We start from the raw sequence: 16,471 nt of genomic DNA on the forward strand, positions 1-16,471 counted from the left end.
TATTTTAGATTTTAAGAAATCCAAAATAATATTAAAACTAATGCTAATTTTGTCTTCAAAGCATTTATTAATCAACATGTTTTAGTATGTCCACATTAAGAAAGCCATAAGATAGAAATGGGTAAAAAAATAAGCTGTTAATACTATATGAGCATAAAGACTCTCTATCAAAAAAACTTTAATTCTATATTTTTTACATTCATCCAGAATGAGAAAACTGTTTCTACAAAGGTATTGCATCTAAAGCCAAAATCTAAACCCACTGGCTTCTAAACAAGGATCTAAGTACCCACACTGAATTTTGAAATTTGGTGTTTTGTAGAACAGTCTATTCCACGGGGAATATTTACCTACAATGTGTTTCAACAAAGGGGAAAAAAATGAAGCCAATGGAAGACTTTTTCACAGATTGCTCATTCTGTAAGGATTCAAGGAATTAATTAACTAATAAAATTAGTAATTAGTTAAGAATTCTTTTATAATTATCTTTTATTGCTGAGGCATTTTCTCAAACAAGTAAATCTGTATATTGTTACATACATTAAGAGCCTATTAGTCTCTTCAAAAATGGTAAATATTTTGCTAATATGAGCATTTTTACTAAAGGCTAATAAAATATAACTGATTATTTTTCTAGCATGATTCAAATAATGCACAGACAATCCTCTGAATTCAAAAGACAAAAACTATTCTAAACTGTGTCTCTTTTTAGCAAGTCTTCCTAAAATGTATAAACTGAATTTTGAGAAGACAGATTTTCACATGCATAAAAGAATCACTTTTAGAAAAAAGGCTTACTACTAATCACGTCTATGGAAGGAAGATAAAACACTACTTAAATATTTTATAAACCCTTGCATAGATCAAGTTCTTCAAAAAAAAGACAGACAAATATATACTTTTTCTAAGAAACACTTACATGAAGCTGCAAGATGCTGAAATTTGACTTAACAGGACAAAGCTCCCAGGTCTCATTCTCTAGGAACATTCTCAATTCATCGAGACGTGTTCTTAAAAAAAGAAATAGAACAGCCCCAAAAGTAAAAAGAAATGTACACTATATATAATGATTAAGGAAATAAAATACAAACTATTATAGGATTATCATCATGATCATAATCAATTTTAAGAATGCATTTGGAATAACACAGTACACAGACATGGTCATTAATTTTATTTGCTATAATCTTATCATTCTTAAGAGAAAACTTTTCTCAAATATTTACTAAACGGAACATTTTTACTTTGTTACAAAAATAATGAATGCGTAGGAAATGCCATTTAAAAAAATTTTATTATTAATTTAAAAAAATATAACAAACATTCTTAACATATGATCATTCTGTTCTACATATATAATCAGTAATTCACAATATCACATAGTTGCATATTCATCATCATGTTCACTTCTTAGAACATTTGCATCAACTCAGAAAAAGAACAAAAAGAAAACAGAAAAATTTCATACATACCATACCCCTTACCCTCCCTTTCATTAATTACTAGCGTTTCAATCTACTACATTTATTTTAGCATTTGTTCCCCTTATTATTTATTTTTATTCCATATGTTTTACTCATCTGTCGATAAGGTAGATAAAAGGAGAATCAGACACAAGGTTTTCACAATCACACAGTCACATTGCAAAAGCTATATCATTATACAATCATCTTCAAGAAACACGGCTATTGGAACAAAACTCTACATTTTCAGGCACTTCCCTCCAGCCTCTCCATTACATCTTAATTAACAAGGTGATATCTATTTAATGCGTAAGAACAACCTCTAGGGTAACCTCTCAACTCTGTTTGGAATCTCTCAGCCATTAACACTTCATTCTGTCTCATTTCGATCTCCCTCATTTGGTTGAGAAGGTTTTCTCAATTCTTTGATGCTGAGTCCCAGCTCATCTAGGATTTCTGCTCCACACTGCCAGGAAGGTTCACAACCCTGGGAGTCATGTCCCACATAGACAGGGGGAGGGTGGTGAGTTTGCTTGTTGTGTTGGTTGGGAGATAGAGGCCATTTGAGCAACAAAAGAGGTTCTTTTGGGGGTGACTGTCAGGCCTAATTTTAAGTAGGCTTAACCTACCCTCTGTGGGGTTAAGTTTCAAATGAACAAACGCCAGGATTGGGGGCTCAGCCTATTGCTTTGGTTGTCCCCATTGCTTGTGAGAATATCAAGGATTCTCCACTTGGGAAATCTGAATTTTCCCCCTTTCTTGCCATTCCCCCAAGGGGACTTTGGAAATACTTTTTTTATTCACTGTTCCAATAACTCTGGGATTTATCAGGGCATTACTCTGGATAAACCTACAAAATCGTATGCCCTACTCAAGGTTCCATGTACTTCAATTAAGCTGTCCACATAAGTTACATTAGGAAATGCACTAGTCAAAATAGAAATTTTGTTCCAAATAAACTGTTTGTGCTTTAGTCTCACACATAAGTTAAAATTTCAGAATATTAATTACCATCTATTTTCAACACCTTGCATTCTATTTTCAATATTCCTTTGTTCTTCCTCATCAAAAAATTTTAAAATCTGTACATTTAGTCACTATCATTATATACACTAGGCATTCCTAGATTATACCATCTCAGTCTTTATTATACCATTTCATTTGTGCCCCCAGCCCTCCTCTGTCTATCATTCTCACATTCAGCTTCATTAGTGTTCTAACATTATTGTATTACAGTTAGGTAGTATTGTGCTGACCATTTCTGAATTTTTACAATCACTCCTGTTGCACAATCTGTATCCCTTCAGCTCCAAGTTTCCAATATCTTACCCTGTTTCTATCTCCTGATGGTCTCTATTACCAATTGAAATTCTCCAAGTTCATTCACTAATGTCAGTTCATATCAGTGAGACCATACAGTATTTGTCCTTTTGTTTCTGGCTAATTTTACTCAGTATAATGTCTTTAAGGTCCATCCACATTGTTACATACTTTATAACTTTATTCTTTCTTACAGCTGCATAATATTGCATCATATGTATACCACAGCTTGTTTAGCCACTCGTTTGTTGATGGACATTTTGGCTGTTTCCATCTCTTTGCAATTGTAAATAATGCTGCTATAAACATTAGTGTGCAAATGGGAAATGACATTTTTAATAAGGGATACAACTAAAAGCTTAACACCAATTCATGCACTAAAATAATCTCAACTAACCATACATCAATGTCAAAAAGTAAAGAAATAATTTACATTTTAGAGCACAGATCTTATTCACATTTACTAAGCCAAAATCATCAAGATTATAACTCTCAGAATATGTTTACTCTGCTCAGTGCCTTTCTCCACGCAAATTTATGAATTAAATTAGCAGGAAGGGCTCTTATATCATATTAGGTCATATATGACTGAGGTCATATTGATCTCTAAAATAAAGAGGCACTAATGGATGACTGCAAAAACAGGCAAGGACTTTAAAATAACTATCATGAATTAAACAGAAAAAAAGATGTACAAAATGGATGGGAAGATTGAGAGTTTCAAAGAATTACTATAATAAAAACAACAGAAAAGAATTAGAGAGATATTTGAGAACTGAAAAAGATAAAACTTAAAACTTAAAAATTGATTGGAGGCCTTTCCTAAGGGGATACTTCCCAGCAAATGAAACAAAAGTGACTTTGTATCTCAAAAACCCCTTTAGCTTTCACCCAGCCTTCTTTCTTCCGTTCTCTGGTCCCCTCCTTTTTCTCCACCACCGACCCCAATCCCTCGGAAACAAGGGTGCTTGCACTCCAGACCTGAAAGAAAAGGATGAAGGCCAAGAAGGACAAAGCCCAAAGGAAAGCGCATGGGCTGGAAGTCGAACCTAGGTCTCCCATATGGTGACCAGCCATATTACCACTGAAGTACCCATGCATTGTGGCCTAGTTTCTAGAAACCCTCAGGTTAAACTGTATCACCTATATGAGATAAAGACCTTGATTTGAAGGGGAATAACTAAAAAACCAAGTACAAAAGGAAACCAACTTGCAAAACAACCATATTAAGATAATCAAATGTGGCGAACACAACAAAAAATGGCAAAGAATGTGAAGATCCCAACAGAAATGGCCCAGACCAATGACCAAATAAAAATATCAGAGTGGACACAGAATATGGAACTACTCAAGGATATTTATAAACATATAAAGGGTATCAGGAAGACATTAGAAGCCCATAAAGAAGAATTCTGAAGATTAAATAGAAAAATGGCAGATCTCACCTAAATGAAAGATCTGTACAGTAGACCAAATTAGAAATACACTAAAGACACACGATACCAGGTTCTAAGAAGCAGAAGGAACAATAAATGAGCTAGAAGACAGAAAGAACAATTGAACCAGAGCAACAAAAGAACAAACGGCAAGAAAGAGAGAAAAAATACAACTGAATCGTACGGAAATGATAGACAACAATAACTACACAAGTATAAGTAAACTTGGTGTCTCAGAAGGAAAGAGAAGAGTAAAGGGCTGGGAAAGTGAGCTGAAGATATAATTGGGGAAAACTTCCCAACCCTTGTAAAAGGCGAAACTAAGGGGTGCTACAGACATTTCAACAGTGTATTAGTTAGGGTTCTCTAGAGAAACAGAACCAACAGGGAACACTTGCAAATATAAAATTTATGAAAGTGTCTCACGTGACCGTAGGAATGCAGAGTCCAAAATCCACATGGCAGGCTGCGAAGCCGATGACTCCAATGGATGGCCTGGACGAACTCCACAGGAGAGGCTTACCAGCCAAAGCAGGAATGCAACCTGTCTCCTCTGAGTCCTCCTTAAAAGGCTTCCCATGATTGGATTTAGCATCACTAATTGCAGAAGACACTCCCCTTTGGCTGATTACAAATGGAATCAGCTGTGGATGTAGCTGACGTGATCATGACCTAATCCTATGAAATGTCCTCATTGCAACAGACAGGCCAGCGCTTGCCCAATCAGATGAACAGGTAAAACAACTTGGCCAAGTTGACACCTGTCCCTAACCATGACAAACAGTAATAGTGGGAGATTTTAATAAGCCACTCTGCAGTATAGATAGAACAACCAGACAGGGAATCAACAAGGAAACAGAGAACCTAAACAATGGGATGAATGAATTAGAGCTAACAGACTTAAATAGATCATTACACCCCAAAACACCAGGATATACATTCTTCTCTAGCACACACAGAACGCTGTACAGAATAGATCATATGCTGGACACAAATTGAATATTTATAAATTTAATAAGATTCAAATTATCCACAGCACTTTCTCTGGTTACAATGGAAATTACTAATCACCAAAGAACCAGAGCTTTCACAAGCATATGGAGATTAAACAACACGCTTTTAAAAAAATCAGCGGGTCAAGGAAGATACTGCTAGAGAAACTGGTAAATACCTGGAGATGAATAATAATAAGAACACACCATATTAGAACTTAGGGGATGTGATAAAAGCAATGCTGAGAGGGAAATTTATTGCCCTAAATGCCTATGTTAAAAAACAAGAATGAATAAAACTTGAGGATTTGTTCTATCTCTCTGGAGAGAAAGAACAGCAAACTAAATCCTAAAGCAAATAAAAGAAGAGGAATAACAAAAATTAAAGCAGAAATAAATGAACTGGAGAACAATAACAAAATAGAAAGAATCAAGAAAACCAAAAGTTGGTTCTTTGAGAAAATCGATTACATTGATGGATCCCTACCTAGGCTAACAAAGAGAAAGAGAGGACGCAAATAAACAAAATTAGAATGAGAGAGGAGTCGCTACCACAGATCATGAACAAATTTAAAAAATCGTTACGAGACTATTATGAACAACTATATACCAACAAACTAGACAACTTAGATGAAACAGATAAATTACTAGAAACACACGGATTACCTATACTGACTTGCGAAGAAACAGAAGTTCTCAACAAACCAATCACAAGTAAAGAGATTCAATCAGTCATCAAAAACCTTCCCACAAAGAAAAGTCCAAGACCAGACAGCTTCACAGTGGAATTTTATCAAATATTCCAAAAGAACTAAAACCAATTCTGCTCAAACATTTCCAAAAAAAATTGAGGAAAAACGAAGACTATCTGTGCTGGTTTGAAATGATGTAAGTACCCTAGAAAAGCCATGTTTTAATCCTAATTTCATTTTGTAAAGGCAGCTGTTTCTTCTAATCCCCATTCAGCAATGTATGCTTGAAACTGTAATTAGCTCATCTCCCTGGAGGTGTGATTTAATCAAGAGCGGTTGTTAAATTGGATTAGGTGGAGGTGTGTCTCCACCCATTTGGATGGGTCTTGATTAGTTTCTGAAGTCCTATAAAAGAGGAAACATTTTGGAGAATGAGAGATTCAGAGAGAGTAGAGAATGCTGCAGCACCACAAAGCAGAGAGTCCACATGCGAGCGACCTTCAGAGATGAAAAAGGAAAACGCCTCCCAGGGTGCTTCCTGAAACAGGAAGCCAGAAGAGAAAGCTAGCAGATGATGCCATGATCACCATGTGCTCTTCCAGCCAAGAGAGAAACCGTGACTGGGTTCACCATGTGCCTTCCCACTTGAGAGAGAAACCCTGAACTTTTATCGGCCTCCTTGAACCAAGGTATCTTTTCCTGGATGCCTTTGATTGGACATTTCTATAGATTTGTTTTAATTGGGACATTTTCTCAGCCTTAGAACTGTAAACTAGCAATTTATTAAATTCCCCTTTTTAAAAGTCATTCCATTTCTGGTATATTGCATTCCAGCAGGCAGCAAACTAGAACACTACCTAACTCATTTTATGAAGCTAACAGCAGTCTAATACCAAAACTGGACAAAGATACTACAAGAAAGGAAAACATAATATCAATTTCCCTAATGAATATATATGCAAAAATTCTTAACAAAATATAAGCAAACTGAATCCAAAAACATATTAAAAGAATTATACATCATAACCAAGTGCAATTTATACCAGAAATACAAGGGTAGTTCAACGTAAGAAAATAAATCAACGTAATACCGCACATTAACAAATCGAAAGGGAAAAATCACATGGTCATATTGATTGTTGCTGAAAAAGCATTAGACAAAATCCAGTAACCTTTCCTGATAAAACACTGCAAGTTAGGAATCGAAGAAAACTGTCTCAATATCCTACAGGGCATATATGAAAAACCCATAGCTAGCATATTAACAGTGAGAGAATGAAAGCATTCCCCCTAAGACCAGGAATGAGACAAGAATGCCCAAGATCACCATTATTATTAAGCATTGTATTAGAAGCCCTAGCTAGAATGATTAGATAGGAAAAGGAAATAAAAAGCATAGGAAAAGAAGTAAAACTTTCACTATTTGCAGATGACATGAATCTATACTTGGAAAACCCTGAGAAATCTATAACAAAGTTATTTCAGTTAATAAACAAATTGAGCAAAGTGGTAGGATACAAAATTAATGTACAAAAATCAGTAATGTTTCTATACACAAACAACCTATCTGAGGAGACAATTAAGGAAAAAAATCCATTCAAAATAGCAACTAGAAGAAATCAGGTATCTACGTATAAACATAACCAAGGATGTCAAGGACTCACACACTGAAAATTATTAAAAACTGCTAAAAGAAATTTTAAAATGATCTAAATAGATGGAATGACATTCCATGCTCATGGATAGGAAGGCTGAATGTCATTAAGATGTCAATTCTACCAAACTGATCTACAGATTCAATGTAATACCAATCAATATCCCAACAACCTACTCTGAAAACATGGAAAAGCTGTTTATCAAATGTATATGGAAGGAAAAGAGAACCCAAATAGCTAAATATATCCTGAAAAAGAAGAACAAAGTGGGGGGACTATAACTTTCTGATTTTAAAGCTTTACATAATGCTACAGTGGTCAAAACAGCATACTACTAGCACAGATGGAAGTATCGACCAATGGACAATAGAATCAAGAGTGCAGAGATAGACCACCAAATGTATGGACATTTGACCATGGATAAGGCCGCCAAATCCACTGAAATGGGACAGAATACTCTTTTCAATAAATGGGCATGGGAGAATTGGATATCAATAGGCAAAAGAATGAAAGAGAACCCCTACCCTACATCCTATACAAAAATTAATGCAAACTGGATTAAAGACCAAAATTTAAGAGCCACCACTGTAAAATTTCTAGAAGAAAATGCAATCTTCAAGATCCAGTAGTAGGAGATTCGGCTTCCAGGAAGATGGTGGAATAGGACAGGTGGAATTCACCCCTGTTCCAAAGAATAGCTAGAGAAGGGACAGAAAAAAGACCAGGAGAGTGATCCCAGGGTATAAGTGACCTGGGAAGGTCATCTATACCACATAAGGAGGCCCTGGTTGAAAAAACAGAACTGAGATGCAGAGAACCAGAGATCTGTCAGCTAGTGCAAACAGCTTAACATACCCCTTTTCAGAGAGAGTCCCAGAGCCATCAGGAGTGCAGGGACAGGGAGGTGGGGACAGGAAGTAAGCCAAGCCATGTTCCTTGAATGCCTCTCGTGAGTGCCGTGCTTGCCACATGACCCACACCCCCCTAAACCCCAAGCACCTGAACCCCATCACCACCCCTCACTGGACTGCAAGCACCTCCCCCCAGACCCCTGTCCCAGCATCCTGGCCCCATACCCCTGAACCGCACATCCTGCATGAGACTGTCCCAGCCCGACTCACCTCTCTTATGCAAGCGCACAGTCTCACTCAGCCCCTCCCAAGACCCCCAGCCAGCCCCTCGACCCCCTCCTCCCCGCCTCCTGCAGGCACTCACCTTCATACCCAGGCCACACCCACACCCAGCCCATACAGTTGCTCAAACCTGCCGGCTCCCTGTGACCTTTACACACACACACATCGCATATGGCCCTCCAGATGCTGCACACGCAAGCACCCACTCACACCATGCCCCCTCAGCTCTGGGGAAGCACTGACCTGCGCATCCAGGTCACACCTGCCCCTAGCCATCCCCCTACTCTGCTGCCCCTGAGCTCTGTGTACATGCACACAAGGGCCTCACTCTCCAGACCCACACACACCAGGGCCTTGCCCGAGATGCACTGGCACAGCCATATCTTCCCTACCAGGCACCCACGTGTGTGTGCATGGACCTCTTTACCCCTGCACCCCACCTCCATCTCCACACACATGCACACACTTGCTCCACCCCACGGCATAAGATCCTATCTCCAACACCTGGCTGGTGCTCTTGGGTACATCTGTTCCACAAAGCTTACACCCTGCACAAGTGGGCAGCCCTACCCTATCCCACCCCTGTACTTACAGACCTGCGTGAGGACCCCGTCCACCTGACACATGTCCCGCAACCTCCATGATCACTATACACTTGTACACAGGCATCCTGGATCCCCTGGACACCCTGGACCCTGCACGAGAACACACCTGCGCCCCAACCTCCCTGTGCCCCAACTTCTGTGCCCTGTACCCCACACCCTGACAGCCAAGAACCCACCTGCATCCTGCCTACATACCAGCCCCAGAACATCTTCCTTTGAGAAAGAAAAACAATCTACTACATACAAGGGAAACCACATAAAATTGAGTTTGGACTATACAACCAGCACTATAGAGGCAAGGGTATGATATATATTTAAGATCCTAAAAGAGAAAGACTTCCAGCCATGAATTCTATACTCGCCAAACTGTCCTTCAAAATTGAGGGAGAGATTAAAATTTTCACAGACAAAGGCTGAGAGAATATGTCAACAAGAGACCAGCTCCACAAGAAATACAAAGGGAGTTCTGTCAGCTGAAAAAAAAAGACAGGAAAGGGAAGTCCAGAGGAGGGTACAGAATTGAAGAGTGCCGGTAAGGGTAACCTAAAGGATAAAATGAGAAAGAAGGAAAAGAACACAGAGACCTGACAAATAAAATCCAAAGGATAAGATGATGGATTCAAGAAATGCCTTTACAGTAATAACTTTGAATGTTAACAGATTAAACTTTCCACTTAAGAAAAACAGATTGGCAAAATGGGTTAGGAAATATAATCCAGCTATATGTTGCTTACAAGAGACTCATCTTAGACACAAGGATACAAATAGAATGAAAGTGAAAGGATGGAAAAAGATGGTCCATGCCAGCTGTAAACAAAAGAAAGCAGGAGTAGCCATACTAATTTCACACAAAATAGACTTTAAATGTAAAGACATCATGAGAGACCAAGAAGGACACCATGTATTAGTAAAATGGACAATTAACTAAGAATAAATAACAATCATAAATGTGTATGCTCCCAATCAAAGAGCTCCAAAGTATACGAGATAAACATTGGCAAAGCTGAAGGGAGTGATGGACATTTCAACAATAATAGTAGGAGACTTCAATACACCACTCTCCTCTACAAACAGAACAACCAGACAGGATCAAGAAGGAAATAGAGAACTTAAACAATTTGATAAACTGATTAGATTTAACAGATATATTAGATCATTACATCTCAAAACACAAGGATATGCATCCTTCTCTAGAGCTCATGGAATGTTCTCCAAGATAGATCATATGCTGAGGTACAAACCAGGTGTAGTAGTTAGATTCAGTTGTCAACTTGGCCAGGTGGAAGTACCTAGTTCTGTTGCTATGGACATGAGCCAATGGTACGTGAACCTCATTTGTTGCTCATTACATCTGCATCGGCTAAGAGGCATGCCTGCTGTAATGAATGATGTTTGATTTAATTGGCTGGTGCTTAAATGAGAGAGCTCAACACAGCACAGCCCAAGCAGCTCAGAATACCTCATCTCAGCACTCCAGCTTAGCCCAGGTCTTTGGAGATGCAGAAAGAAATCACCCCAAGGAAAGTTGTTGGAACCCAGAGGCCTGGAGAGAAGGCCAGCAGAGATCATCCTGTGCCTTTCCACGTAAGAAAGAACCTCAGTTGAAATTTAGCTGCCTTTCCTCTGAAGAACTAATGAAATAATCCCCTTTTATTAAAAGCCAATTTGTCTCTGGCACTGCATTCCGGCAGCTAGCAAACTAGAACACCAGGTCTTTAAAAATTTAAAAACATTGAAATTATTCAAAGTACTTTTTCTGATCACAACAGAGTAAAGGTAGAAATCAACAACCAATAAAGAACAAGAACTTTCACAAATATATAGATATTAAATAACACACTCTTAAAGTGGGTCAAAGAAGAAATTTCTAGAGAAATCAGTAGCTATCTGGAGACAAATGAAAATGAGAACACAACATAACACAAAATGAGAACTTACGGGATGTGGCAAAGGTTGTGCTGAGAGGGAAATTTATTGCCTTAAATGCCATAATTAAAAAGAAGAGCAAAAATTGAGGACTTAACTGTTCACCAGGAGGAACTTAAGAAAGAACAGCAAACTAACCCCAAAACAAATAGAAGAAGAGAAATAACAAAAATTCAAGCAGAGTTAAATCAATGGGAGAACCAAAGAACAACAGAAAGAATCAATAAAACCAAAAGTTGGTTTCTCAAAAAAAATCAATAAAACCAATGGGCCACTAGCAAAACTGACAAAAAAAAGAGACCTTGAAGAAAAAAAAAATCATAAGAGCAGACTATTAACAACTATACGCCAACAAACTTGACAACTTAGATGAAATGGACAAATTCCTGGCAACACATAAACAAGCTACAATGACTCAAGAAGAAACAGAAGATCTCAACAAAACAACCACAAGTAAAGAGATTCAAACCGTCATTAAAAATCTTCCTACAAAGAAAAGCCCACGGCGGGCCATGGTGGCTCAGCAGGTAAGGACGCTTGCCTGCCATGCCTGAGGACCCGGGTTCGATTCCCAGTGCCTGCCCATGTGAAAAAAAAAAAAGAAAAGAAAAGCCCAGGGTCAGATGGCTTTTACAGGGGAATTTTATCAAACACTCCAGAAAGAACTCTCACCAATCTTGGTCAAACTTTTCTAAAAGTTTCCTCAATTTCCAAATAACTGAGGAGAAAGGAGCACTATCTAACTCATTTTATGAAGCTAATATCACTTTAATATGCAAACCGGGTAAAAATGCTACAAGAAAAGAAAACTATAGACCAATCTCCCTAATGAACATAGACATAAAAATTCTCAACGAAATATTAGCAAATTAAGCTCAACAGCACATAAAAAGAATTATATACCAGAACCAATCAGGGTTTATACCAAGAATGCAAGGATGGTTCAAAACAAGAAAATCAGTTAATGTAATACAGCACATCAACAAATCCAAAGGGAAACATCATATGATCATCTTGATTGATGCTGAAAAAGTATTTGACAAAATTCAATATCCTTTTCTGATAAAAACACTTCAAAAGGTAGGAATTAAAGGTAACTTCCTCAACATGATAAAAGGCATATATGAAAAATATATAGTCAGCATCATACTAATGGTGAGAGGCTAAAATCTTTCCCCTAACATCAACGAATGAGACAAGGATGCCCTCTGTCACCACAATTATTCAACATTGTACAATGTTGAATTCTAGCGAGAGCAATCAGACAGGAAGAAGAATTAAAAAACATCCAAATTGGAAAAGAAGAAGTAAAATTTTTATTATTTGCAGATGACAAGACACTATACATGGAAAATCCTGAGAAAATCTACAACAAAGTTACTTGAGCTAATAAATTCAGCAAAGTAGAAAGTTATAAAATTTATGTACAAAAATCAGTAATGTTTCTATTCACATTCAGTGACCTAATCAAAGAGTCAATTAGGAAAAAAATTCCATTCAAAATAGCAACTAAAAGAATCAAACACCTAGAAATGAACATAACTAGGGATGTAAAGGACTTGTACACAGAGACAAAGGACAGGCTAAGCCTACTTAAAATTAGGCCTAAGAGTCACCCCCACAGAAACTCTTTTGTTTCTCAGATGTGGCCTCTCCCTCTACACCACTGCAGCAAGTGAACTCACTGCTCTCCCCCATAGATGGGGCATGATTCCCAGGGGTGTAAATCTCCCCGGTAACGTGGGACAGAAATCCTGGGATGAGATGGGGCCCACCATCAAGGGATTGAGAAAACCTTCTTGACCAAAGGGGAAGAAAGAAATGAATAAAAATAAAGTTTCAGTGGCTGAGATATTTCAAACAGAGTCAAGAGGTTATCTTGGAGGTTACTCTTACACATTATATAGATATCCCTTTTTAGTTTATGGTGTATTGAAGTGGCTTGAGGGAAGTACCTGAAACTGTAAAGCTGTGTTTCAATTGACGATGACTGTATAATGATAGAGCTTTTACAATGTGACAGTGTGATTGTGAAAACCTTGTGTCTGATGTTCTTTTTATTTAGGGTATGGACAGATGAGTAAAATATATGGATAAAAAGTAAATAAATAATAGGAGGAATAAAGGGTATAATAAATTGGGTAGATGGAAATACTCGTGGTCAATGAGATGGAGGGGTAAGGGGTATGGTATGTATGTGTTTTCTCTTTTTTCTTTTTCTGGAATGATACAAACATTCTAAAAAATGATCTTGGTAATGAATCTACAACTATGTGATGATATTGTGAGCCACTGGTAGTACACTATGTATGGATGTTAAGATTTATTTTAAAAGAACCAGTGCCATAAAGCTCCTAGAAGAAAATGCAGGGAAACATCTTCACCACCTAGTAATAAGAGGTAGCTACCTAAACTTTACACCCAAAGCACAAGCAACAAAAGAAAAAAACAGATAAATGAGAACTCCTTAAAATAAAATGCTTTTGTGCCTCAAAGGACTTTATCAAAAAGGTGAAGAGGCAGCCAACTAAACGGGAGAAATGTGTGATTTGGAAATCACACATCGGATAAAGGCTTGATATCCTGTATACATAAAAGAATCATATAACTCAACAACAAAGGAACAAGTAACCCAATTATAAAGTGGGCTAAAGATATGAAGAGACATTTTTTCTGAAGAGCAAATACAGACACCTAAAAAAGCACATGAAGAAATGCTCATTCTCATTAGCTGTAAGGGAAAAGCAGATCAAGACTACAATGAGATACCACCTCACATCTATAAGAATGGCTGCTATTAAACAAACAGGAAACTACAAATGTTGGAGAGGATGTTGTAAAATTGGAGCACATATTCACTGCTGGTCAGAATGCATAATGGTACAACTGTGAAAGACAATTTGATGGTTCCTCAAATAACTAAATATCAAATTGGTCTACGATCCAGCAATACCAATACTCGGTATATACCCAAAGAATTTAGGGTAGTGACATGAACAGACATTTAACACACTGATGTTCATAGAAACACTTTTTTTTTAATGTTTTTTATTTTTTTTAATTTTTTTTTATTAATTAACGGAAAAAAGATATTAACCCAACATTTAGAAATCATACCATTCTACATATGCAATCAGTAATTCTTAACATCATCACACAGATGCATGATCATCGTTTCTTAGTACATTTGCATCGGTTTAGAAGAACTAGCAACACAACAGAAAAAGATATAGAATGTTAATATAGAGAAAAAAATAAAAGTAATAATAATAGTAAAAAAAAAACAAACCTATAGCTCAGATGCAGCTTCATTCAGTGTTTTAACATGATTACTTTACAATTAGGTATTATTGTGCTGTCCATTTTTGAGTTTTTGTATCTAGTCCTGTTGCACAGTCTGTATCCCTTGAAACACTTTTTAATTGCCAAAGATGGAAACAATCCTTGTGCCCATCAACAGATGTTGATATATACTATGATGGAATATTATGCAGCAAGATGAAATGAGGTCCCGAAGCAAATGACAACATGGATGAGCCTTGACGACATAATGCTGAATGACATAAGGCAGACACAAAAGGATCAATACTACATGATTCCGCTTGTATGACTATGGTAAAGGTAAAATCAGAGGCTTATAATACAGAATATAGGGGATCAAGAGATATACAGAAGCTTGAGATGGGTGAACAGTTTGCTAATGAAGTTGAATTGAATTATAAGGGAACAGATAGAAGTGAAGGCTGGGTCTATAAGTAACATTACAATATTGATGAACATGATTGAAAGGGGATTTATAGACTCATGTGTTCTACCAACTAACACAACAAATATATATAAGTTCTTGCATGAACTACTGCAAAGGTATGAGTCTTGTACAAAGAGTGCATGATTTCAGGGTATATGGGGAAAAAAGCTATTGCATGCTATGAGCTATGTTTAACACACCAATATCGCAGCAACACCAGAGGTACATAATGGAGTGAGGGGCAAGATTTAGGAAGAGGTTTGGACTTTCTATTTGGTGAGGGTGTATTTATCTTTCTCTTGGGAACAATGCAAGCTAAAATTGAGAGTTGTTGGTGGACTACTGACTTTGGACATTATACATGAGGCCCAGTAGATGGAGATGGCTAAAAGATGCACTGACTGAGAAGTAGATTGGTGAATGATTGTATAAACATATAACTGAACATGGTGCTGCTACAAAAAGGAACGAAGTTGTGAGTCATGCAATGATGCCAATGAACCTGTGGGACATTTGGTGAGGTACAATAATCCAGAAACAAAAGAGCAAATATTGTATGATCTCATTTAGAAAATATTTATAAGAAAATTGGGACCTATATTGTAAGCTCTTATAGTAGTTACATTTAGTCTGGAGTGGTATTTGTTATTTCTGGATTTTGAGGGGCTTTTTATATATGTATAACCTGGTATTTAGAGATAAGAATGAAGCCGATCTGGTTGGGATTAAGGTAATTTAGAATACAGGGATAAGAAAGACATTGCCTGTATTTTAGGACTTAACCTACTCTTTGAAACCAAAGGAAGAAAGTTTTATTATGTCCAGAACCTAATGTTTTTGTACCACATAATTTAACTCAACTTGTCTAGACAGATCATTTAAACAATCCAAACACAAATCCAATTCACAATAAGAAAGAGAGCCTTTAATCCTGGGAGGGGTGTAGGGAAAAGTGATAAAGGGTAGTTTTGATTTGGCAGTTGGTGCCACTATGTTTGCCGGTTCTTTGTCATTATGGTATGGAACAACGAAAACTGTCTAAAATTGAAAGTGGTGCTGATTGTACAACCAAACGAACATACTGTAAGGTATGGCTTGTTTATTTTGGACATCATCTATGAGGCCAAATAGATGGAGGGAGTCAAAGGATACACTGATGGAGAAGTACAATGGTGAATGGTGATATATGATGGAATTTGGTGGGCTACAAAAAGGAGGGATGTCAAGTGGCATGTGACAAACTGAATAAACTTTGGGGACAATGGGCTGTGCAAAATAAGTCAGAAACAAAAGAACAAATATGCTTAGGTCTCTCTCAGAAAATACTTACAAAAAAATAGGAGCCTAGATTGTGGGTCCTTATAGCAGCCACATTTGATCTGCAGGTGTGGATGTATTTCTAGATCCTGGGACACTGAGCTATATCTGAATCAGCTGGTACTTCTCAGGAACACTGAGTAGCTCTGTGACACAAAGGTCCCAGAAACGGAGTGCTACAGAC

General features: G+C 37.3%; 1 protein-coding gene across 5 annotated transcripts in view; it reads right to left on the reverse strand.

The window, feature by feature from the left end:
- The window catches only part of VPS50 (VPS50 subunit of EARP/GARPII complex), a 182,926-nt gene that overhangs the window by 65,046 nt on the left and 101,409 nt on the right, over positions 1-16,471 (reverse strand). For all 5 annotated transcript variants that reach the window (XM_077123771.1, XM_077123730.1, XM_077123741.1 and 2 more), the window contains exon 17: positions 920-1,010. In XM_077123771.1, the coding sequence (XP_076979886.1) occupies positions 920-1,010 (91 nt within the window). The remainder of the gene's footprint in view (positions 1-919; positions 1,011-16,471) is intronic.

This window comes from Tamandua tetradactyla, chromosome 1 (genome assembly GCF_023851605.1).
Source record: "Tamandua tetradactyla isolate mTamTet1 chromosome 1, mTamTet1.pri, whole genome shotgun sequence".
NCBI classification, from domain to species: Eukaryota; Metazoa; Chordata; class Mammalia; order Pilosa; family Myrmecophagidae; genus Tamandua; species Tamandua tetradactyla.